General features: G+C 50.1%; 2 protein-coding genes across 6 annotated transcripts in view; one reads left to right on the top strand and one right to left on the bottom strand.

Annotated features, from left to right (window-relative positions):
• LOC308480546 (flavin-containing monooxygenase 1-like) overlaps window positions 1-6,767 on the top strand; it is a 30,175-nt gene extending 23,408 nt beyond the window's left edge. For all 3 annotated transcript variants that reach the window (XM_081012220.1, XM_081012218.1, XM_081012219.1), the window contains exons 7-9: window positions 1,656-2,011; window positions 3,955-4,027; window positions 5,063-6,767. In XM_081012220.1, the coding sequence (XP_080868346.1) occupies window positions 1,656-2,011; window positions 3,955-4,027; window positions 5,063-5,405 (772 nt within the window). In that variant the 3' untranslated portion in view covers window positions 5,406-6,767. The remainder of the gene's footprint in view (window positions 1-1,655; window positions 2,012-3,954; window positions 4,028-5,062) is intronic.
• Window positions 6,768-18,043: 11,276 nt separating this feature from the next.
• On the bottom strand, window positions 18,044-22,489 carry LOC308480471 (uncharacterized protein). 3 transcript variants are annotated; one of them, XM_081011977.1, is made up of 2 exons: window positions 22,204-22,489; window positions 18,044-19,798 (listed from the first exon to the last, which is right to left on the bottom strand). In XM_081011977.1, the coding sequence occupies exon 2, from the start codon at window positions 19,718-19,720 to the stop codon at window positions 18,584-18,586; it is 1,137 nt and encodes a 378-aa protein (XP_080868103.1). In that variant the 5' UTR covers window positions 19,721-19,798; window positions 22,204-22,489; the 3' UTR covers window positions 18,044-18,583. The 3 variants fall into 3 exon arrangements, with proteins under 3 accessions (XP_080868103.1, XP_080868105.1, XP_080868104.1); XM_081011979.1 differs by having other exon boundaries at window positions 22,282-22,489; XM_081011978.1 differs by having other exon boundaries at window positions 22,302-22,489.
• Window positions 22,490-22,788: the final 299 nt, after the last annotated feature.

Here is a 22,788-nt window from a genome sequence, read left to right as displayed (position 1 = left end):
TAACCAGGGGCGGACTTGGGTAATCTTGGGTAATATGGCACCCTGAGCAAGGACAACATTTGTTGCCCCCAAATGGATCTTCTCAGTTATGGAACTTCTCAGGTATGTACCCCCTCGGCTCGGCACCTGTGTGGGAGAAGCACGCATGCCGCCCGAAACCCAGCGCTGACATAACCTTTTGAGTTTTTTATTTTGTGATTTTGTGTTGCGAACTGCCTTGTGTTCTACGGGGATAGGCCAGTGTACAAATTTAATAAATAATAATAATAACCTTAGAGACAAAAATGTATGCATGGTACGGATGAAGTGGACAAGAGATTATTTTGTTTCCCCCTGTCACAGTGAAACTGATGGGCTGTAGTTTCAGCAACTACCAAATACAGTTTTTATGACTTCTTTTTTTTTAGGCACAATGCATCTGGGGTTCATCGCCACAAGCAGGGGTGAAGGAAGGGGGGCGGTGGGGGTGGTCCGCCTCGGGTGTCATCACTGAGGGGGGTGACATTCGGCATGCCCGCGACTCCCAAGCCTACCCCCAGCCGTTGGGGGAAGGGGCGGAACTGTCGGAGATTCCGTATGACCGAGTTGAATCCGACTGTGATTAATGACCTAAGCCTTTAATGAGGCTTCAGGCACGTTCCCTCATTATGCAGAGTATCCAAACAGCAGAAGGAGATGGAAATATGAGCTACATCGCTACGTTTATTTCTAACTACACAGGACAGAAAAAGAATATGCATCTGCTCTCTGTGAGAGACAGTGCACAGCAAGCACAAAGAAACAGGAAACCAGTAACATCAACATCCATCTCCCATCTCCCGTGAGACTTCCAACAGTCTGGAATGTAAACAGAGTCTTGTGACTCCAAAAACTGCACAGTGACATAAACAGAAACCTAACCGGAGCTGTGCCGCCTTGCCAGCGGCCTTCCCCCTCTTCTCCCTTCGTTTTTACAGCTCAGGGGAGGCTTGGACATTGCGGGCGGGTGGAGCGCCATTGGACCCCGCTTCTGGGCTGCTTCCTAGGGGGGTAGCCACCCCTGAGCTGTCAAAAGGAATGGAGGAAGGCTGCTGGCAAAGCTGAACGGCTCCCCGCCCCCCGCCCCCCGCCCAGGAAGCAGCCCACCATGGGTGGCTCACTCCACCCCATGGGCTTCTCCCCCCCTGGGCTGCTTGCCCCGCCCCATGGCCCCACCCTCGGGTGCACAGCATGTGCACCGCTCCAGGTGCCAGAGCAGCTAGCTCCACCTCTGGCCACAAGTTGTGGTGATGGCTACTAGCTTAGCTGCCACATTCGTGGAGGATGAGCTATTGGCCATGAGAGGTACATGGAACCTCCAGGTTCAAGCGCAGTGTACCTTTGAACAGGTGCAGGAGACAACAGGTGATGGGTGGTCGTCCTTATATGATGCTTATGGGCTTCCCAGGAGCATTTGGCTGCTGAAGGGCAGAGAAGGAAAGCGAGTAATATGGGGGAGGGACTACCACTCTTTGCCTCACATTTTGTAAAACCAGCATGGCAACAACCAGTGCTTTTTTCTGGGGGTACTCAAAGGCATGCAGAATCAAACCACTGGCAACAACACACTGAACCTCTCTCTTTTGTCTACAGCTTCCTTATCTGGCAATCTTTCCCATTCTTCCTCCTCCCTGTAGGACGGTGATGAGAGAGCCCCTTTTGAATGACGAGATCCCATCCTGCATCATCACTGGGAAGCTCTCTGTTAGGCCTGAGGTGAAGGAGTTCAGAGAAAACGCCGTCGTGTTTGTGAACGCTCCTGGGGCAGAAGAAGTGGACGTTGTTGTCTTCGCCACGGGATACAAAGCTTCTTTCCCTTTCATCGACGAGTCAATTGTTAAGGTGGAAAACCAGCAGGCTTCCTTGTACAAATACATCTTCCCCCCTCGGCTGGAAAAACCGACCCTCGCCTTCATCGGCTTCCTCAGGCCACTTGGGGCAGTGATGCCTGTTGTGGAAACTCAAGCGCGCTGGGTCACACGCATCTTTAATGGTAGGAAGGGGGAGATACAAGCACCCTAGGAGGCCAGGGGGTGCCTGTAAGTGTGTGGAAATCCTGGGGAAGCTCAGCCTGGCAGCTGGACCAGACACTTGCTCTCGATGCCATGGGTAGGGGGGACCTGTGGCCCTCCAGATGTTGTTGGACTCACCCTCCCATTAGCCCTAAGTAGCATAGCCAGTGGCCAGAGGGGATGAGAATTTTAGGCCAAGAAATCTGGAGGGCCCCAGAAGGTCATCTCTGTGCTGTGCCAGTAAGGGATTATCCACCTTAGCTTTTGCCCAGCACTTTCTAGGCACTGATTTGGGCTTTAAAGCCCCATGTCCAAGCACAGGCATCCCCAACCTTTGGCCCTCCAGATGTTTTGGCCTACAGCTCCCATGATCCCTAGCTAACAGGACCAGTAGTCAGGGATGAGGGGAATTGTAGTCCAAAACATCTGGAGGGCAAAAGGTTGGGGATGCCTGTCCAAGCACCACTTCTTCTTCTTCTTCTTCTTCTTCTTCTTCTTCTTCTTCTTCTTCTTCTTCTTCCTAGCCAATTTCCCCAGGAAAACCTGCTTTTAAACACTCGATCAGAACAAACAAACATCTATTCAGGTTTTCTGCAGATTGCCATTTGCTCCCATTTAGTGGTAAAGAGTGGGTTTTCACGGGGAAAGCTCTAAGGCAAGAAAAAGAAGAGCACTCAGACACAGACCGCCCCTGGAAAGCCCAGAAGAAAGATAAGTGTGGATAAGCCCTACCTTGCTGGCAGAACGATGACCCACCACACCAGAGGGCTAGAGAGAAGTACTGCAGCTCAGCAGAGCTCAGGGACACCCAAGGGTGTTAGTGGTGGTGATGGTTTATTGACTGTACTGTCAATAAAGCAAAATTACTTCATTACTGTACTGACTTTAGACCCAGATCTCCTGAGCTTCAGCAAGGGCGCTGCATCATGTGTCCTTCTCTCTCTCTCTCTTTAGTTTTTATTAAAGCACATATTATTCCTCAAAATTCACAGAATGCCTCACTCCACTGCAATGACAGTTCCATAATGTAAGGTAAAGGTAAAGGGACCCCTAACCATTAGGTCCAGTCGTGACCGACTCTGGGGTTGCGGCGCTCATCTCGCTCTATAGGCCAAGGGAGCCGGCGTTTGTCCGCAGACAGCTTCTGGGTCATGTGGCCAGCATGACTAAGCCGCTTCTGGCAAACGAGAGCAGTGCATGGAAACGCCGTTTACCTTCCCGCCGGAGCGGTACTTATTTATCCACTTGCACTTTGAGGCGCTTTCGAACTGCTAGGTTGGCAGGAGCAGGGACCGAGCAATGGGAGCTCACCCCGTCGCAGGGATTTGAATCACCGACCTTCTGATCGGCAAGTCCTAGGCTCTGTGGTTGAACCCACAACGCCACCCGCGTCCCTAAAACCACCTTACGTTGGACCAAAGCATTGGTCCATTTAGATCAGCATTATCAACACCAACCATCGCCAACTGGGTGCCCTCCAGTTGCTGGCTGGGGGTTGATGGGAGGTCTAGTCCAAAACCTCTGGTGGGCACCCAGTTGGCGAAGGTTGGTGTTGATAATGCTGAACTAAATGGACCAATGGAGATGCTTGGGGTTGAATCTAGAACCTTCTTTGAAGCATTTTGAGGGAAATAGACTAGTTTTCCTAGCCCAGTTTCGAGGCTAACCAGGATTCTCACCCCATCGGTGGACAATACCACGATTGTCTCTATTTGAAGGGGTCTCTCGCACATGCAATGTGTTGTGTTTGAAACCCTGCCTCGTCTCACACCAGGCAGAAATGGGTGCTACTAACAATTGGACAGCCTCTACTTCTGCTTGGAAGGCACATGCTCAGTTTTCACCCCCCTGCAAAAAGAAAGTCCCTTCTGATGAACCTCAAAAAAAAATGTGACTCACTGAAAAAATCCTTCCTGTCTTCTAGGCTTGTGTAAGTTGCCTCCAGTGACCAAAATGATGGAGGAGGTCAACGAAAAGAAGAAAAACAAGCGCAACTGGTAAGCTCCTACATATGACCTGACAACGTTGAGCCCGGACACTGAGGTCCAGTGCCAAGGGCCTTCTGGCGGTCCCCTCGCTGCGAGAAGCCAAGTTACAGGGAACCAGGCAGAGGGCCTTCTCGGTAGTGGCACCTGCCCTGTGGAACGCCCTCCCACCAGATGTCAAAGAGAAGAACAACTACCAGACTTTTAGAAGACATCTGAAGACAGCCCTGTTTAGGGAAGCTTTTAATGTTTAATAGGTTATTGTATTTTAATATTCTATTGGAAGCCGCCCAGAGTGGCTGGAGAAACCCAGCCAGATGGGCAGGGTATAAATTATTATTATTATTATTATTATTATTATTATTATTATTATTATTTATCTTCATTGGTCGGATGGAGGTGCATGAGGGATGCCAGCTGATCAGAATAGTTACAGACGTAACTATGTGAATGTCTGCCAATGTGCCACAGCTAAAGGCATGTTTGACAAAGCCTGTAACAGACCCAGCTACAGCTGCTGTGAGCTGGAGACTGGCGCTGTGGTCTAAACCACTGAGCCTCTTGGGCTTGCCAATCAGAATGTTGGTGGTTTGAATCCCTGCGACGGGGTGAGCTCCCGTTGCTCTGTCCCAGCTCCTGCCAACCTAGCAGTTCAAAAGCACACCAGTGCAAGTAGAAAAATAGGTACTGCTGCAGCAGGAAGGTAAACAGCGTTTCCGTGCACTCTGGTTTCTGTCACGGTGTTCTGTTGCACCAGAAGCGGTTTAGTCCTGCTGGCCACATGAGCCAGAAAGCTGACTGTGGACAAACGCTGGCTCCCTTGGCCTGAAAGCGAGATGAGCACCGCAACCCCATAGTCGCCTTTGACTGGACTTAATCGTCCAGGGGTCCTTTGCCTTTTACCTTACAGCTGCTGTGCAGTTGTGTGGGAGAAAGGCAAAACCAATGAACACACAACAAGCGCAAGGGCTTGTCCACACTTGTGTTATGTTCAGCTTCAAACCATTTCACTCCTCCGCATTTCCCCTTGTATATTGTTTCGTTTAGGTTTGGCTTGTCCTTTGACGAGGTTTTGAAAACAGATTGCCTTGTATACATGGACCAACTTGCTTCCTACATTGGCATAAAACCGAGTGTCCCTGCGCTCCTTCTCCAAGATCCAGAACTGGCCCTGAAGATCTTCTTCGGTCCCTGCTCTGCCTACCAATTCCGCCTGAGTGGACCCGGGAAGTGGGACGGGGCCAGAAATGCCATCATGACCCAGTGGGAGCGCACAGTGAAGCCCACAAGAATCCGAGTGGTGGAAGACTCTGGAAGTTTCCTCACATACCTGATGAAAGTCCTTGCCATCTTTGCTATTTTTGTCGGGATTTTCTTCAGTTTCAATTAGTTCCTCCAGTTCTACAGCATTATTACCTGTATCTTTCCAGATGCATATGTTCTGCCGACGTGATACTTCACCTTGCAGAAGTAAGAAAAGAAAGAAGGGCCTTTTCTAAAGTACATACTCAAATCTAAATGTGGACAATTTGACATTTTTATACCTGACGGTTAAAAAAATCAAAATCAAAATGGAAGCACAAATATTTGACAACTGAACATGAAAATGTGCTCTTGTTGGCGCACTATTTGCACGCTACTGTGTCCAATGCACAAAGAAATCTGCTCTACATGCTTGGCTATTATAAATGCACAGAATTATTATTTTGATAATAATTTACTTTCATTTACTCTGTACGACATAGTGCTCTTTATCAAAGTTATGCTGCTACTTACATTGAGGGCATAAGAAGACCCCTACTAGAGGAGATCAAAAGTCCATTTAGTCCAGAATTTTGTTTTCAACAGTGTCTCAGACACCTCTGGAAAACCCACACTCAGGTCACAAAGGAATGCTGCCTTTCCAGCAAATGGTATTTATGCTGTCTCTGTGGTGAAGGTTTTCTTTAGGTATTCTGTTTAATAGTCCCTGGGTGCTTCCAGAGAACCTGTTTATTGAACATTCATTCTGATCTATTCGTAGGGAGATTAGGCATCGTTAGCTATTTAATGAGCATTCATTCTGATTTATTATTATTATTTTGAAGGAAGCTTAGATGTTGTTACCTCAAAGCAAGTGTCACAGCACACTTCCCAGGGCATTCCCGATCACTTTCCTTAATGCAAAAGGTTTGATCTTTTGAGGAAGCAGGTATGTCGTGCAAGACTTCCAAATCAACTTTCACCATGCGACCTGAATTTGCCAGTATGTGATCAAATCCCACCTGAAAATAGTGACAGTCCAGAAGCGCCCATTCACAGGCCTCTCCTCCATGAATTTGTCTAATCATTTTTTAAAGTCACCTGAAAGAACTTCTTAAGAGAGTCAGGTGCATCCATCTTCTCCCACCAAGCTGAGGCTTGTCTGAGATTTGCACCCTCTTGTCCTCTTTCACCCAAACCAAAAATCATAGCCCTGGTGGATTCATAGCACTAGGGCTTGTCAATTATACAGCTATACCTTTGCGACTTTGCTCTGCAAAAAAATAAAATAATGTATCAACCACTTTGAATATCATTATAACACAGACTATCGCAGATATTTCAGCTTCAGTTGAAAATGACAGGTACAGAATGAAAAAATAATGGGGCTTATTATATTGCTACATGGAAAAACCAGATGTTAAAACAGATGATTTTATTATATAGTCAAAAGAATCATGCTTGTTTAAATTATATTGATATTTCTATCAATAAATGGCAATGAATAGAATTCAAAAGCTTGCTTTCCTTCTTCCCTGCTTCGACTGGACACCAGTAATTTTGTGGTTTATGTCTCCTTTAGGAGTAGGAACCACAGGAACATGCCATTTAGAGACAACTAATTGGTTGCATATGTTAAGAAATTTCAAAGAAGGACTTGCTGATTTTATAAATATGTTTAAATTTCACAGCAAAATATTTTATTGGATTTCATGGGGGATATCATACTTCATCCTTGACTCTTACATAAGCTGTTTTTTCTTTCAGCAGACTCGTGTTTTTTGATAGGCCCGTCAAATATATATGAATTAAAATCACCATCAGCCACTGGTATAGCAGTGCCAGTTCTTTTTTTACCAAACTATATTCTGTTATCCTGGAGAGAGAAAATAATATATTAAATCTATCTATCAAAAATGCTAAACATGATTAGCATTCCTGGATCCGGGAATTTAGGAGAGTCAGGCACCCCACCCCAAATACATAATACTATCGTTTTCCATGTATTTTTTGGAGCTTGATTTTACCCAATACCAGGCTTTCTGATTGCACAGCAACTGCACATTTAAAAAATGTGAACTTTATTTGCTTTGCGAATCCAGCTCCCTTTAGTGGCAGCTAAGGGAAGAGAAAAATGATCAAATATTTGCCCGATAATAAATGTTGGAAATGTAAGGAAAATGAACGTACTTTTTTTCACCTTTGGTGGACGTGCCCAAAGATTAAGGCTTTCTGGGAAATGATATATAATGAATTGAAAAAGGTATTTAAATATACCTTCTTGAAGAAACCAGAGGCCTTTCTCCTAGGCATAGTCGGCCAATTGGTGCCAAAGAAGGACAGAATTTTTTTTATGTATGCCACAACAGCAGCAAGAATTCTCATTGCAAAGTATTGGAAGACACAAGATCTACCCACCTTGGAAGAATGGCAGATGAAGGTGATGGACTATATGGAACTGGCGGAAATGACTGGCAGAATCCGAGACCAGGGAGAAGAGTCGGTGGAAGAAGATTGGAAGAAATTCAAAGATTATCTATAGAAATATTGTAAAGTTAATGAATGTTAGAATGATGTTGGATAGAAACTAAGTGGTCTTTAGCTGAAAAGTTACAAGGGAAGATGAAAAAAGGGTTTATTATGTAATATGTAAAAATCTAAAATTACAATATTTTTATGATTAATGATTAGGATACTAAAAGAGGGGAGGGATTTGCTGAACAAAATAATTGAACTGGAAAACAAAAAAGGGAGGTGCGAGGAGGTCGGGGAAACAAGCAAATGAAAGATAAGATATGGAAAGACTAATCTGTTTTTTAACTGTTTTTATTTTGTATCTTCGTTTTTTATCTGTTTTCTTTTTTCCTTTTTTCGCTCTTTTCTGTAATATGTTGAAATTTTAATAAATATCTTTAAAAAAAAGGAAAAAAGAAAAATGATCAAATATTAAAGTCAGGCTGCACCGAGGAGATCTGTTGGGCAGGTACAGGTTAGAGAAAAAGGAGGCATGTTTCTTTTGGGGGCTGAGGGGCAGGAAGTAAATGCATTTTGGGGGAATCTCCTGGGGAAAGCAAATGAGTGGGGGCGGGTTCATTGCTTTGGGGGTTTCATGCTTGGAACTCAAACCCAGTCTCAGCAGTACAGTTTGAGGTTTTGGATAAATTACTTTCCTATTAGCTTTGTTTGTTTGCCTTCTGTAAAACAGATGTTTCAGCAGAAACATGAAAGGTTCAGATCTACTCAGTTTGCTGCTTTGTAAACTGCCCTTTGTGAACTTATCTTCACACAGACCAACAATATATTTTCCAGTAGGGGTCATCTAAGAACTTCTGGGAAGACCACTTGCAGGAAATGAGGGGCAACAATGTGCAGAGGTCAACTGCTAGGGTTGCCATCTTTGGTCAGGCAAAATAAGGCATAGTTTGGGCAAAATATGGGGCAAGTCAGAAGGCAGGAATTACTGTATTTTTTGCTCTATAAGACTCACTTTTTCCCTCCTAAAAAGTAAGGGGAAATGTGTGTGCGTCTTATGGAGTGAATGCAGGCTGTGCAGCTATCCCAGAAGCCAGAACAGCAAGAGGGATCGCTCCTTTCGCTGCGCAGCGATCCCTCTTGTTGTTCTGGCTTCTGAAATTCAGAATATTTTTTTTCTTGTTTTCCTCCTCCAAAAACTAGGTGCGTCTTATGGTCTGGTGCGTCTTATAGAGTGAAAAATATGGTACTTTACCATTACTTTACCTCAGGCATAGGCCCTCCAGATGTTGTGGGACTACAACTCCCATCATCCCTGACCACTGGTCCTGTTAGATAGGGATGATGGGAGTTGTAGTCCCAAAACAGCTGGAGGGCCGAGTTTGCCTATGCCTGCTTTACCTGGTGCAGAAACGACTTCAAAGCTATCCATTACAATGGATTGTTTCCAGCACTGGTCAAGCTCATAGAAATTTATGGATCTAAGTTAGCAATGCACATTAATTTCAGTGACACACATCCTTCCCACCTGCTGAATTTCTGCTTGTCATAAGAATGGCAAATGTAGAAAACCAGCCCCCCCTAAAGAAAGAGGGGTGAAGATAGCAACAAATTCTGTTTCTCTTCCTCACAAAGCTTTGCCTCCAATACCCCTTTCCATATAGTTGCTAATGCCACACACATTCCTTTAAGGGGTGCAGAATTTTTCCGTGGAAAATCCCTTATCGTAAGGGGCAGGTGGCAGCCCTACACACGCCTGACGCCCTCGTTGCTTACTCAGACTTGGCACATGGTTGGCGCTGGATGGACCCTCGTGTTTGCCCTCAAATCCTTGTTGAAGGCGAGCTCCCCTCAACGAGGTCATTGGGGGGCAGAGGTGAGAAGAAGAAGAGTTTGGATTTGATATCCCGCTTTATCACTACCTGAAGGAGTCTCAAAGCGGCTAACATTCTCCTTTCCCTTCCTCCCCAACAAACACTCTGTGAGGTGAGTGGGGCTGAGAGACTTCAGAGAAGTGTGACTAGCCCAAGGTCACCCAGCAGCTGCATGTGGAGGAGTGGAGACGCGAACCCGGTTCCCCAGATTACGAGATTACTGTTCTTAACCACACCACCACACTGAGAGTCCTCACCTGCCCGTGCCCCCAGACCAATGAGGGGCTCCAAAAGCGTTGTCATCCCCGTCTGCTGTGGGGCCTTGCTCACACCTTATTATTACTGAAATGGCCTCTGATGTGCAAGTCTCCCTTCACTTAACTTAATAAGAGTCAACATAAAGTCATGTACTCTAGAGAACATTAAATCATGTTCATCCAGTAAGAGCATTACAGTGGTACCTCTGGTTATATACATTTCAGGTTACATATGCTTCAGGTTACAGACTCCGCTAACCCAGAAATATTACTTCGGGTTAAGAACTTTGCTTCAGGATGAGAACAGAAATCATGCTCCGGCGGCGTGGTGGCAGAGGGAGGCCCCATTAGCTAAAGTGGTGCTTCAGGTTAAGAACAGTTTCAGGTTAAGAATGGACCTCTGGAACGAATTAAGTACTTAACCCGAGGTACCACTGTACTGGATTATGTAATGCCAGGAAGTTTGAGGGAAAGTTATATTGTATGTCATATTAAATATATGTGTACCTATGTGCTTTGTCACATATTTTGTTGACTGATGCCACACCTTTTTCAGTTACTTAGCTGAGTCAGACTCTAACCCAGGGGTCAGTAAACCTTTTCAGCAGGGTGTCAGTCCACTGTCCTCAGACCTTGTGGGGGGCCAGACTATATTTTGGGGGGGAAATGATGTAAGAGCACCACGAGCCCCGGTGGCTGCTTACCTGTGTCCTGCGAGTGGCAGGGGCTGGTGGCGGCGGGACGATGAGCAGTGCACAAAAGGGCATTGGAGAGGGGCTGCTTAAAATGGTGGCCGCTCGAGCGCTGCTGCTGCTGGCACCAACAAAGCCCAGCCCCCTTCCTCCTCTAGGCAGGGTTGGGAGAAACCAGGAGGAGGGAGGGAGTGTTGGGTGTAGTGAAGGGTTAACCTTCTGTGTCTCGAGGCTGAGAGGAGGCGCTTACAAGGGAAGTAAGCCAGGACGTGACGAAAGCAGCTTGGAATGCTGTAAGCTGAGTGCAAAGTGAAAGCAGTTTTGCTTGTGAAGCTGCAAACAGAGGGAGAAGATGCAGCTTAAATCAGATGGAAGTTCTCAATTGTAAATATGCTACTTTTGAGCAAATAAAGTGATATTAGGACAGAAGAAACGTGTGGGACTTTCACTGCTCTTTCAAACACACGACCGCTGTGCAACTTTGCTATTTGCTAATTGCTTCACGACCTGCAGAGGCTCGCAGGGGGAAGCGTGCTGGACGCCAAACAATAAAGCAATAAATCTACCTGTCAGGGGTTCAGGGACAGAGGCACAGGGTAGGCAGGAGATGGAGAGCGATGGGGATGAATCCCAGGACAGCGAGGAAGAGGATGACAATGACTCTAGAGATTCCATGAGTCTTTCCAGCGAATCAGAGGATTCCCAGAAGGGGGCGCCAGTGGTCAAGGCCAGGGGAGCCCCGGGGGGACGTGTCAGGAGCAGGGGGCCAGCGGGGGATCCCAAAGTGGCAGCTGGGCGTCAGGACCAGCCTCCCCGCCAGAGTGCAGCGAAGGGGGTGGAGGTTCCAGTGTATCAGGGGAAGCAGCTCTGGCAGCAGAGAAGGGAGGGAGGTCGGAGCAAGCCACCCTCCCGGAAGGGGAGGGGAGTAGTGAAGGGAGTAGTGTAACTGTCAAAAGGAAGGTTAGAGGTTGGGCACGCGCGCCAAGTTCAAATGTGGAGGCGCGCGGAAGTACAGGGAGCCCGGAGGAGGAGCCAGGTCCCAAAGCCCGCAGGAGGGGGGAAGAGCAATCTGGGGATTCCGCGTCAGGGGAATCCAGGAGGGGCGAAACCCCAGCGGGCAGGAAGACCCTGCGGAAAAGGAAAGAGAGGAAGAGGTGGAGCAGCGCAAGCCTCTTAAACTGGTGCAGGGAAGGGACTGACTCAGAGGGGACTTCAACGGTCTAAGGGTAACAGACGTGGGGCTGTGCGCCTCGGATGTGAAGCAAACAATGAACTCCAATAAACACTTTTGTATATAAGAAGAAATTGGCGTTGGTCTTTTGTGAGCTGAGACTTGAGGCAGCCCTGACAGTAAGTCCCCTCTCCAGAAACCGCAAAAATTTTTTTTGCAAAGCTCACGAAGTTTGGCAGACATGACTACTGAGGAGCAGATGATGACCCTGCGAAACGCAGTCGCCGAGCTCTCCGCTGCAGTAGTGGGCTCCCAGAGGAAAGTTGACGAAGCAGAAGCGCGATGCCAGGATCTGCAAGCCAGGTGGGACCGTGCGTGCAAAGAGGGGTTCCCGGGGTCCAGATCAGAGGGAATCGGACTCGGACGGAGGGGGGGGCAATTTAGTAGCCCACTTCGATGGGAACCTGAAGCATTATCCCAGTTTCAGAGCAGACGTCGTATACGCGCTGCATTTGCTTCGGAAAGACTTCAAAGATGAGGAGGAGAAAGTAGGCTTTATTGTGTCCCACTTGCATGGGGACGCTAGAGCCTGGTTACGCAATTTGTGGCGCGAAGATGGTCCTGCCCGCAGGAACTCTGACGAATTTATCAAAGCCATGGACGCTTGCTTCCAATCTACCGTTGACGTTGATGTGGCGCGACGGGAGATGCATGGATTGCGGCAGGGCAAGGCTACAGTGCGTCAGTACCATTCTCGCTTTTTTGCATTGCTGAATGTGCTGGGCTGGGAAAAAGACTCCCTGGCAGTGAGAGACTTGTTCTGGGAGGGGCTCCATGGCTCCGTAAAAGATGAGTTGGCCAGGGGGGACAGACCTCAAACCCTAGCAGACGTCGTGCAGAGGGCACTCACGATAGGAGTGCGCCACGAAGAACGCCCTTGGCACAGTGAGGAGGGGCGCCAAGTCCACACACCAGCTAGAGCGCCTCCTTTTCTTCCCAGGGACCTGGGACGTACGGATCCCTCGCCTCGGCTGAGGGAGGGGGAGGAACCAATGGAACTTGGTGGTGCAAAGGCTCAGACAGCTGCCGGAGCCTCAGCGTCCGGAGCAGTCAAGGCGAAGCCTCCTAGAGGGACCAGGAAGTGTTACATCTGTGACAGTGCGCAGCACATGGCCAAAGAGTGTCCCCAGAGGCTCCAGAAGCACACTGCAGCCTTAGCAACAGTAACAGGAGCAGCGCTCCAAGGAGAGCAGTTTCAGGGAAACGACAATGCCTGGCTGGAAGCAGAGATGCTGGGGCTCCGCCAGGCGAGTCAGTAAAGCAGTCCCCAGCGCTTTTGCAGCCTACAAATCCCTTACCACCCAAGCCCGTGGTGCAGCTCACTGCTACTCTCCAGCTACCTAATGGACTCACCCTGGAAGTCCCCATTACAATTGACTCAGGGAGCAACGCAGACTTCGTGGGGGTGCAGTTCATCAAGTAGCATCGCATAGCGCTTCTACCAGCCACGCTGCCTCTGAACGTCGTCACGGTAGATGGCAGGAAGTTGCTGGGCGGGCAAGTGGTACAGCAGACGCCACCCATGGTGATGCAGATTGGGAATCATCGCGAGGTCATCAGTTTCAACGTCACCCGACTGTCAGACATGCCTATAGTGTTAGGCATGAGTTGGCTGGATAGACACAGCCCATCATTAGCGTGGTACCAGCGGCAGCTCACCTTTGGCTCGTCCTACTGCACACAACATTGCATCCAGACCGGCCAGGAGGAGGAGGGCCAGGAGGAAGGGCAACAGTTGCATCTAGGCATGGTGCAGGCGGTGCCCCATAAGTACAAGGGGTTTTTGGAGGTCTTCTGCGAAAAGGAAGCTGACCAATTACCACCCCACCGGCCCTACGACTGTGCAATTGACCTCTTACCAGGGGCGACGCTGCCGACTGCGAAGCTGTATTCCATGTCTGAAGATGAGATGCAGGAACTCAGGGAGTTCATAGATCACAATGTGAAGCAGGGATTCATCCGAGAATCCAAGGCAGTGGGGGGCAGTCCTGTGTTTTTCGTGAAGAAGAAGGACACGCCCCAAAAAAGGCTCATTGTGGACTATAGGGCCATAAACTCGATGACAAAGCCCAAGGCCTTCCCCATGCCCAAAATTGACGACCTGCTCGCGACGGTGAGGAAGGGGAGGGTCTTCACCAAGTTGGATCTACGCGGAGCATACAATCTAATACGCATGAGGGAAGGTGACGAGTGGAAGACGGCCATGTTCACGCCGCTGGGCACCTATGAATACAGAGTTATGCCGTTTGGTCTCCAAAATGGCTCCCCCTGTTTCCAAGCATTCATGCACCACGTGCTAGCGGGACTCCTCTACAAGAAGTGCGTATGCTTCCTCGACGACATTCTGATCTTCTCAGAATCGCAGGAGACTCACAAGAGAGACGTAAAGGAGGTCTTGCAGAGGCTACGGGAGCACAGACTCTACGCCAAACTGGAGAAGTGCCAGTTCGACGTGACGGAGGTGGATTTCCTGGGCTACCGGCTGTCCGACAAGGGACTAGCCATGGACAGCGCCAAGGTCCGCGCGGTGTTGGACTGGAACAGCCCGCGCAATCGGAAGGAGGTCCAGAGGTTCGTCGGCTTCGCCAACTTTTACCGCAAGTTCATCAGGGGTTTCGCGAAAGAGACGGCAGCTATCACGGACACCCTCAGTTCCAAGAAGAAAAAGTTCACCTGGACGGACCAGGCGGAGCAGTCCTTCAGGAGACTTAAGAGCCTCTTCGCGTCCGAAGAACAGCTGCTACACGTGAATCCCGGCAGGCCCATGCGGGTTGAGACTGACGCATCTGACAGAGCAGTGGGGGCCGTCCTCTTGCAGGAAGATCCGCAAGCGAACTGGAGGCCCTGCGCTTTCTATTCCCGGAAGCTCAGCAAGTCGGAACAGAACTACACCATCTGGGACAGGGAGTTGTTGGCCATCCACGCGGCTTTCAAGGCGTGGAGGCACTTCCTCATCGGAGCCAAGCACACCGTGCAAGTCCGCACGGACCACAAGAACCTAGAGTATTGGCGCACGGCGAAGCTCCAGAGCCAGAGGCACATACGATGGGCTGAGTTCTTTGCGGATTTCGACTTCAGGATAGAGTATATCCCGGGAGACAACAACGTCATAGCGGATGCGCTCTCCAGGAAACCGCAGTATCTCGAGGAAGCGGCACCAGTGGCAGCCAAGCACATTTTCGCACCACAGGCGTGGGCGTGCGCTTCCGCCGCCGTGGACCTGGACGCGGTGCGACGCACGCTGCAGACGGATCCGTTCGCACAATCCAAGATGGAGGAGGTGCGAAGAGGGACAGCAAAGGACGACGAATTCCAGATACGCGACGGCCTGCTAACCCGCAAAGGTGCTCTCTACGTGCCGGGAGACGATCTCCGCGTGAAGGTTCTACAGCAGTTACACGACGCACCCAGCGCGGGTCACTTCGGCAAGGAAAAGACGGCGGACTTAGTAGCCAGGGACTTTTGGTGGCCCCAGATGCGAGGAGAGGTCACGGATTACGTCGCCAGGTGTGACACTTGTCAGAGGTCCAAGCCAGTGCACAAGAAGCCAGCGGGACTGCTGGAACCGCTGGAGACGCCACTACAGCCGTGGGAAAGGGTGGCGCTGGACTTTGTTACTGATCTGCCCAGTTCGCGAGGCAAGACGGCGGTGCTTGTGGTTGTAGACCTGTTCACCAAGATGGCGCACTTCATTCCTTGCGCGAAGGTGGCAACAGCGGAACAGACCGCCAAGCTGTTCATAGACCACGTGTTCCGGGTGCACGGCTTACCACGGTCCATCCTGTCCGACCAGGGTCGCCAATTCATTTCCAGTTTTTGGCAGAAGCTCCTGGGCATCCTGAATGTCAAGATCAACTTAGCGTCGGCGAGACACCTGCAAACCAACGGCCAAGCGGAGAGGGTCAACGCCATCATGCAGCAGTACCTGCGATGTTACGCCAATCAACAGCCTGCAACTTGGGTGGACTACTTACCGATGGCCGAGTTTGCCTACAACAACACGAAGCACGCGTCAACGGGGGTGACACCGTTCTTCGCCAACAATGGGCGACATCCCAGAACCTTCCCGGGGTTGGAGACGACGACGCAGGGGGAGCCGCAGGGAGCTGAGCATTTAGCAGCAGAATTGCAGGAGGTCCACAAGGAGCTACGACGGCACTTGGAGCTAGCTAAACACGCCTACAAAGTGCAGGCAGACAGGCACAGGAGGGCAGGAGAAGACATCCAGGTGGGGGACTGGGTATGGTTAGCAGCCCAGGCGGTGCCGGCCAAGTCGTTAGCTAAGAAGAAGCTAGGACACAAACAGCTAGGGCCATACCAAGTTGAGGGCAGGATCAATCCCGTAGCTTTTCGGTTGACCCTCCCAGAAGGTTCCAGAATGCACCCGGTCTTTCATAGGTCGGTGCTTACACCCTACAAGGCCCCACACAGATTTCAGGAGCCAGGGACGGCACCAGACCCACGTAGAAAGTCACCGGGGGGGAAGTCACCGAGGGCCCCGACACTCAACGAGGTCACGGAAATTCTGGACTCGAGATGGGGGGAGGAGGGAGTAGAATACCTCCTCGCCAGGGAAGGTACCCCGGCCAGCGCCAACAGTTGGGTGCCAGATTATGCTCTGGAGGAACCTCTTCTTAAAGACGAGTTCCATGCACTCTTCCCACACAGGCCCATGCCAGCGGAGTATTTTGATGACTGGCTTTTTACGCCCACACTTTCAGACAGCACCTTCCGGGGGTTCTCCTCCACAGAGGAGACCACGCCAGAATCGAGCCCTCCAAGGGGATCGTGCTCGGGGGTGGACACGGACCGCTCTTACTGGTGGGACGATCAACCAGAAGAGGAGTGGCGCAGGGGGTGGCTAAGGGGGCCTTGGCAAGCAGCATCGCCTGAAGTAACAGGGGGAGGGGAGGACTTGGACGTGTTGGGGGAGGACCCCGGTTTCGAGCACTCATACACTGAACTGGAAGCAGAGGAGATCGACGTCGACGGACTGTATTCAGCATCTACCCCCGCTACAACGGAGCTCCCGGAACCTGCGCCCGAGCAGCGGGAGGGGGGAAGGGGGGGCTTCGAGGGGGGGATGGATGTCAGGGGTTCAGGGACAGAGGCACAGGGTAGGCAGGAGATGGAGAGCGATGGGGATGAATCCCAGGACAGCGAGGAAGAGGATGACAATGACTCTAGAGATTCCATGAGTCTTTCCAGCGAATCAGAGGATTCCCAGAAGGGGGCGCCGGTGGTCAAGGCCAGGGGAGCCCCAGGGGGGACGTGTCAGGAGCAGGGGGCCAGTGGGGGATCCCAAAGTGGCAGCTGGGCGTCAGGACCAGCCTCCCCGCCAGAGTGCAGCGAAGGGGGTGGAGGTTCCAGTGTATCAGGGGAAGCAGCTCCGGCAGCAGAGAAGGGAGGGAGGTCGGAGCAAGCCACCCTCCCGGAAGGGGAGGGGAGTAGTGAAGGGAGTAGTGTAACTGTCAAAAGGAAGGTTAGAGGTTGGGCGCGCGCGCCAAGTTCAAATGTGGAGGTGCGCGGAAGTACAGGGAGCCCGGAGGAGGAGCCAGGTCCCAAAGCCCGCAGGAGGGGGGAAGAGCAATCTGGGGATTCCGCGTCAGGGGAATCCAGGAGGGGCGAAACCCCAGCGGGCAGGAAGACCCTGCGGAAAAGGAAAGAGAGGAAGAGGTGGAGCAGCGCAAGCCTCTTAAACTGGTGCAGGGGAGGGACTGACTCAGAGGGGACTTCAACGGTCTAAGGGTAACAGACGTGGGGCTGCGCGCCTCGGATGTGAAGCAAACAATGAACTCCAATAAACACTTTTGTATATAAGAAGAAATTGGCGTTGGTCTTTTGTGAGCTGAGACTTGAGGCAGCCCTGACACTACCTAACAGGGAGGAGGCGCCGCTGGTGCCGTCGTGTGAGAGGGAAAGAACACACGTGCTGGTGATCCACGTGGTGATTCCCGGACTGTTCACGGGTTGGATCCAGAAGGCAATTGGGCCTGATCCAGCCCACGGGCCTTAGTCTGCTGACCCATGCTCTAACCCAAGCCAGTCCTGGGACAGAAATCTCTCCAAGTGCCCATGAGTCCCCAGCAATCACGCCAAGAGATGTTCCCCAGAATCCTTTGCAACACCACAGAGGATGCTGGGAAATACCTGCCATGTTGTGTAGTGGAGTTACTTGGGACAGTCAAATGTGGGCTGGAGCTGAGTTAAGTCTGACGTTTCCCCAGATGAAGTTATGAACAACTTAGCTTACAAGGCTGTTGCAAGGACAAGTGAGATTTAAAAGGGACGTCGCATATATTTTGTGCTATATGAACAAACCGCAGTTGCCAAGTGATTTTGCACAGGTGAAGAAATAAATGGTTTGATGCCTACAAGGATTAGTTTATGGATTGTTTCACACATTACACAGAGGAAAACCTAGGCTTTCAACCAAGAGAGCTGCACTCAGCGGCGATTCCCTGACAAGCATACCTATACAAGACACATTTGTTGCAGTTACAGGTAGGTAGCCATGTTGGTCTGTCGTAGTCGAAACAAAACAAAACAAATCCTTCCAATCGCACCTTAGAGACCAACTAAGTTAGTTATTGGTATGAGCTTTCGTGTGCATGCATACCAATAACTAACTTAGTTGGTCTCTAAGGTGCTACTGGAAGGAATTTATTTATTTTTCAAAAATTTATTTTATATTTGTTATATTCATACTTTACGCTTCAAGGTGTACACATGGGACCTCTTAAGCGTACAGCTGCACACACACACACACCGCATCCACAAATGCAATATGTGCCATGGCCCTATGAAGTTTTCATTTGGTGAATACGCTCATGCCTCCTCAAGGAGCCTGACTCTGTGAAGTCCTGAGCACAGTACGTGCACGAGTAGGGCTTCTCTCCGGTATGGATGCGCTGGTGACGATGCAGCGAAGTCAGGCGTGTGAATGCCCCACCACACTCTTCGCAATGGAAGGGGCGCTCCCCAGTATGAATTTTCTGGTGCCTTTTCAAGCGGAGCAGCTGGACGAAGGCTTTCCCACACTCTTGGCACTCGTATGGTTTCTCCTGCCGGTGAATCACCTTGTGCTTGAACAGCAAGTTGGACGTACGGAAACCCTTGCCACAAGTGGGGCATACGTACGGTTTAGGCTGTTCTCTCTCTGGTTCTCCTGGATCTACCTGGGAAGAGGCCAAACCCTCGCTGCTTTGGCTCTGAGCCTTCGAAGACACTACGATTAAAGGCCCACCCCTCAGCGTCTTCGAATGTTCTATCTTATGCACGTTCCGCAGGTGTCTCCAGAGGTCGACTTTGTGAAGGAACCCTTTGTCGCATTCTGGGCACTTGTTCGGCCTGTCGCTCGAATGGATGAGCTTGTGCGTTCTCAGGTTGGCCGTACGGAAGAACCCTTTGCCGCAGATGGGGCACCGGTACGGACGCTCAGCCCCGTGGTACTGCTGGTGTTCCTGCAACCTGCCAAGATGGCGGAAGGCCTCTCCACATTCCTTGCGGCGGTAAGGTAGGACATTGCCAGATGTCGGCACTGGCTCCTCCTCATCTAAAGAACTGATGATGACAATGTCCTCACAAACCTTGCCTCTGGCGTGCGCAGAAGAACGAGGCTCTGGGTCCTCACCTTCACACTGCAGGTCAAAGTTGGTGCTAGAGGTGATGAAGCCCTTGGCTGTGGTTGAATCGCTCCACTGACCGTATACGCCATTCCTTTCGTCTTCTTCGCAGCGCAGGTTTACAGGGATATCCTGATGGCTTGAAGGTCCGTCAAGGCTGCTCTCAGGGCTGGGAGGCAGAGAGTAGTCTTCATCTACGTCTAGCCGGAGGCCACCTTTCTGACCCACCCACTCAGGAATGCAGTCATTCGAGTGATCTTCCCCTGCGCCGCAAGTGTCACTGTCGGACTCCCAGCTCCCTTCCACATCCATCCTTCAGCATCTTAGGGACAGCTCACATACGATGAAGTGCAGAGGTCTCCTCCGTCTGAGCTCTGTTCGCAGCCAAGCCTGCAAAAGAGGAGATAATAATAAATAATAATACATTTTTATTTATACCCCGCCCTTCCCGGTTCAGGAAACTGGGCTCAGGGCGGCTAACAACAAATTTAAAACACTTAATTGACGCTACAAAAAACAGCATAAAATACGGAATAAAGCATAAATAACAATAAAATCAAAAATCAATTTGGGGGGAAATTCATCCAATAAACATTAGATGATCACCAGGGCTAGATGGCTAAATTAGTCCCATTTGGGCCAGCGAGGAGACCAGGGAAGAACCAGCTGTGGGATCCCAGAGAGGGCAATCTTCACAAAAAGGGGAGGGGGAGGGAAAGAAGGGGAACAAAAGATCAGGCCAGGTTCAAATTGAAAGCCAGGCAGAATAGCTCTGTCTTACAGGCCCTGCGGAAGGAAGTTAAATCCTGCAGGGCCCTGGTCTCATGGGACAGAGCATTCCACCAGGTCGGAGCCATCACTGAGAAGGCCCTGGCCCTGGTGGAGGATACTCTAACTTCTTTAGGGCCCAGGACCTCTAAACTATGATTATTCATGGACCTTAAGGTCCTCTGCAGGGCAGACCAGGAGAGGCGGTCCCATATGTACGAGGGTCCTAAGATGGGCTTTGTTTCCAAGCAATCCAAAATCCTGCACACTATAGGGGTAGCCAACATGGTGCCAGATGTTTCTGGGAGTTGTAGTATAGCAACATCTGATAGGTACCCCACTGGCTACCTGCTGCCATGGCAACAGCTACTTTTCACTATCCATTGTGGGAACTAAGCCTGCACACTATATCCAAATGGTGAGGGCACAGGCTACAGCAAAGTACCGCTAGTTTTTTTTTTAAAAAAGGATTGGGTAGCAGTCAGAACACTGGGTTAGAGGGAACAGTAGTCTCATCTGGTGTAAGGCAACTTCCCACAAGTAATCAGGCCGCAGGGCTTCATGATATACCTGTGCTGCCCTCTTACAGCTCAGAATCTGTATTCAGTGGGGCTTACTCCAAGTTAACTGCGGAGAGGGGTGTTGTTGTTGTTTAGTCGCTTAGTCATGTCCGACTCTTTGTGACCCCACGGACCAGAGCACGCCAGGCACTCCTGTCTTCCACTGCCTCCCGCAGTTTGGTCAAACTCATGCTGGTAGCTTCGAGAACACTGTCCAACCATCTCGTTCTCTGTCGTCCCCTTCTCCTTGTGCCCTCATTCTTTCCCAGCATCAGCGTCTTTTCCAGGGCGTCTTCTCTTCTCACGAGGTGGCCAAAGTATTGGAGCCTCAGCTTCAGGATCTGTCCTTCCAGTGAGCACTCAGGGCTGATTTCCTTCAGAATGGATAGGTTTGATCTTCTTGCAGTCCATGGGACTCTCAAGAGTCTTCTCCAGCACCAGAATTCAGAAGCATCAATTCTTCGGCGATCAGCCTTCTTTATGGTCCAGCTCTCACTTCCATACATCACTACTGGGAAAACCATAGCTTTAACTATACGGACCTTTGGCGAAGGGGCTTGAATAACTCAGAGAAGCTATGAGCTATGCCATGCAGGGCCACCCAAGATGGACAGGTCATAGTGGAGAGTTTTGACCAAACGTGATCTACCTGGAGCAGGAACAGGCAAGTCACTCCAGTATCCCTACCAAGAAAACTCCATGGACAAAGACAACAGGGAGAGGGGTACACACTCTTAATTATTCCATACTGGGGTGGGGAGGGAGAGAAAGAAAGGCCACAGTAGGAACGATTAAATCACCATTTCTATAAAGGTGTTTTAGATGCAATTTGCACCCAGATAGGACTCCTTATTCCCTCACCACAGTTATCAGGTGAGAGCAGCGAAGGGAGTTGCAAAAAAGAACTCCAGAAATGGGAAGTAAGCAGCATTCCTGTTATGTACTGAGTTGAATAGGCTCCAAAATGCAGCAGTCTGATTGGTCCTAGAACAATAGGATTCAGAATGCAGCAGTCTGATTGGTCCTAGAACAATGCAGCAGTATGATTGGTTGTCAGGAACCACCCAATCATGCTCCAGATAGAAGTGAATCCACAACCTGATTGGCTTACAGTAGAATTCCGGAATTAGCCAATCATGTGCAGCCCATTGTATAAATAATGTATATAAAGCAGATACTTTGAGGGAACTTTCATTCATTCCTCCTCACCACTATGAGCTGAATAAAGAGCATGAAATCACTTTGCGACTCGGAGTATATTTCAATTCCTGTTTGGCTTTACATTTTAAAATAATGTTTACGCACAAAGCAGATACAGTACATAGAGCAGGTGGGGAGTTGTTGGGTTTTTTTTAGGGGGAGAGGGAACAAAACACATTGCAGAGCCTCCCCCCTTCAACCCCTCCCTCCAAATCGAGGCAAGACTTGACAAGCCGGAAGTCACAAATTTATAAATATATCATGCACCCAACCCAGCTTTGGCGCAAAGTGATGGATGGAAGAAGCGGCGCCCGGGCGGGGGCTGTGTTAACCTGCGGTACTGACCGCTGCAAGTTCTTGTTTACCAGCTGTTCGTCTCGGCGGCTCCCCGTTCATCCCGGGAAAGGCTTCCTCTCCGGCTTCCAACTTTTCTTTTCCCCGCTCCATGCAGAAGTCAAGAGCGCGCCGTGCGCAACGAGGCAACCCTTGCCCCGTTTTGCAATGATGGTTTGCGTCCTTCCACCCCCCACCAGCAAGAAAAAGAGCCTCGGCAACAACAACGCGCCCCCCACCCCGTTTTCTCCCCCATCCCTTTCTTGATTGACAAAGTCAGGATCCAATCCCGTTGCTCGCCCTGCCCACATCCTGCTCCTCCTTCCCCCCCAGGGTAGCCTGGCGAGAACGGCTCCTCCTCATCCCTCCCTTTAAAGTCTGCTCTCGCCTGTGCCACCTACGGAGATCTGTGCATTAAAATAAAATAAAAAATATTGTGGGAAACAATTTGCTTCTGTTGCTCAGCAAGAGCAAGATGCTGTTCTTTGCTCGACGGTGCAGTGCCGTCTGGCGCAATGA

The sequence above is a fragment of the Podarcis pityusensis genome, assembly GCF_964106645.2.
Source record: "Podarcis pityusensis genome assembly, chromosome: 6".
Classification (NCBI taxonomy): domain Eukaryota; kingdom Metazoa; phylum Chordata; class Lepidosauria; order Squamata; family Lacertidae; genus Podarcis; species Podarcis pityusensis.
This window is presented reverse-complemented; position numbering and strand designations above follow the sequence as displayed.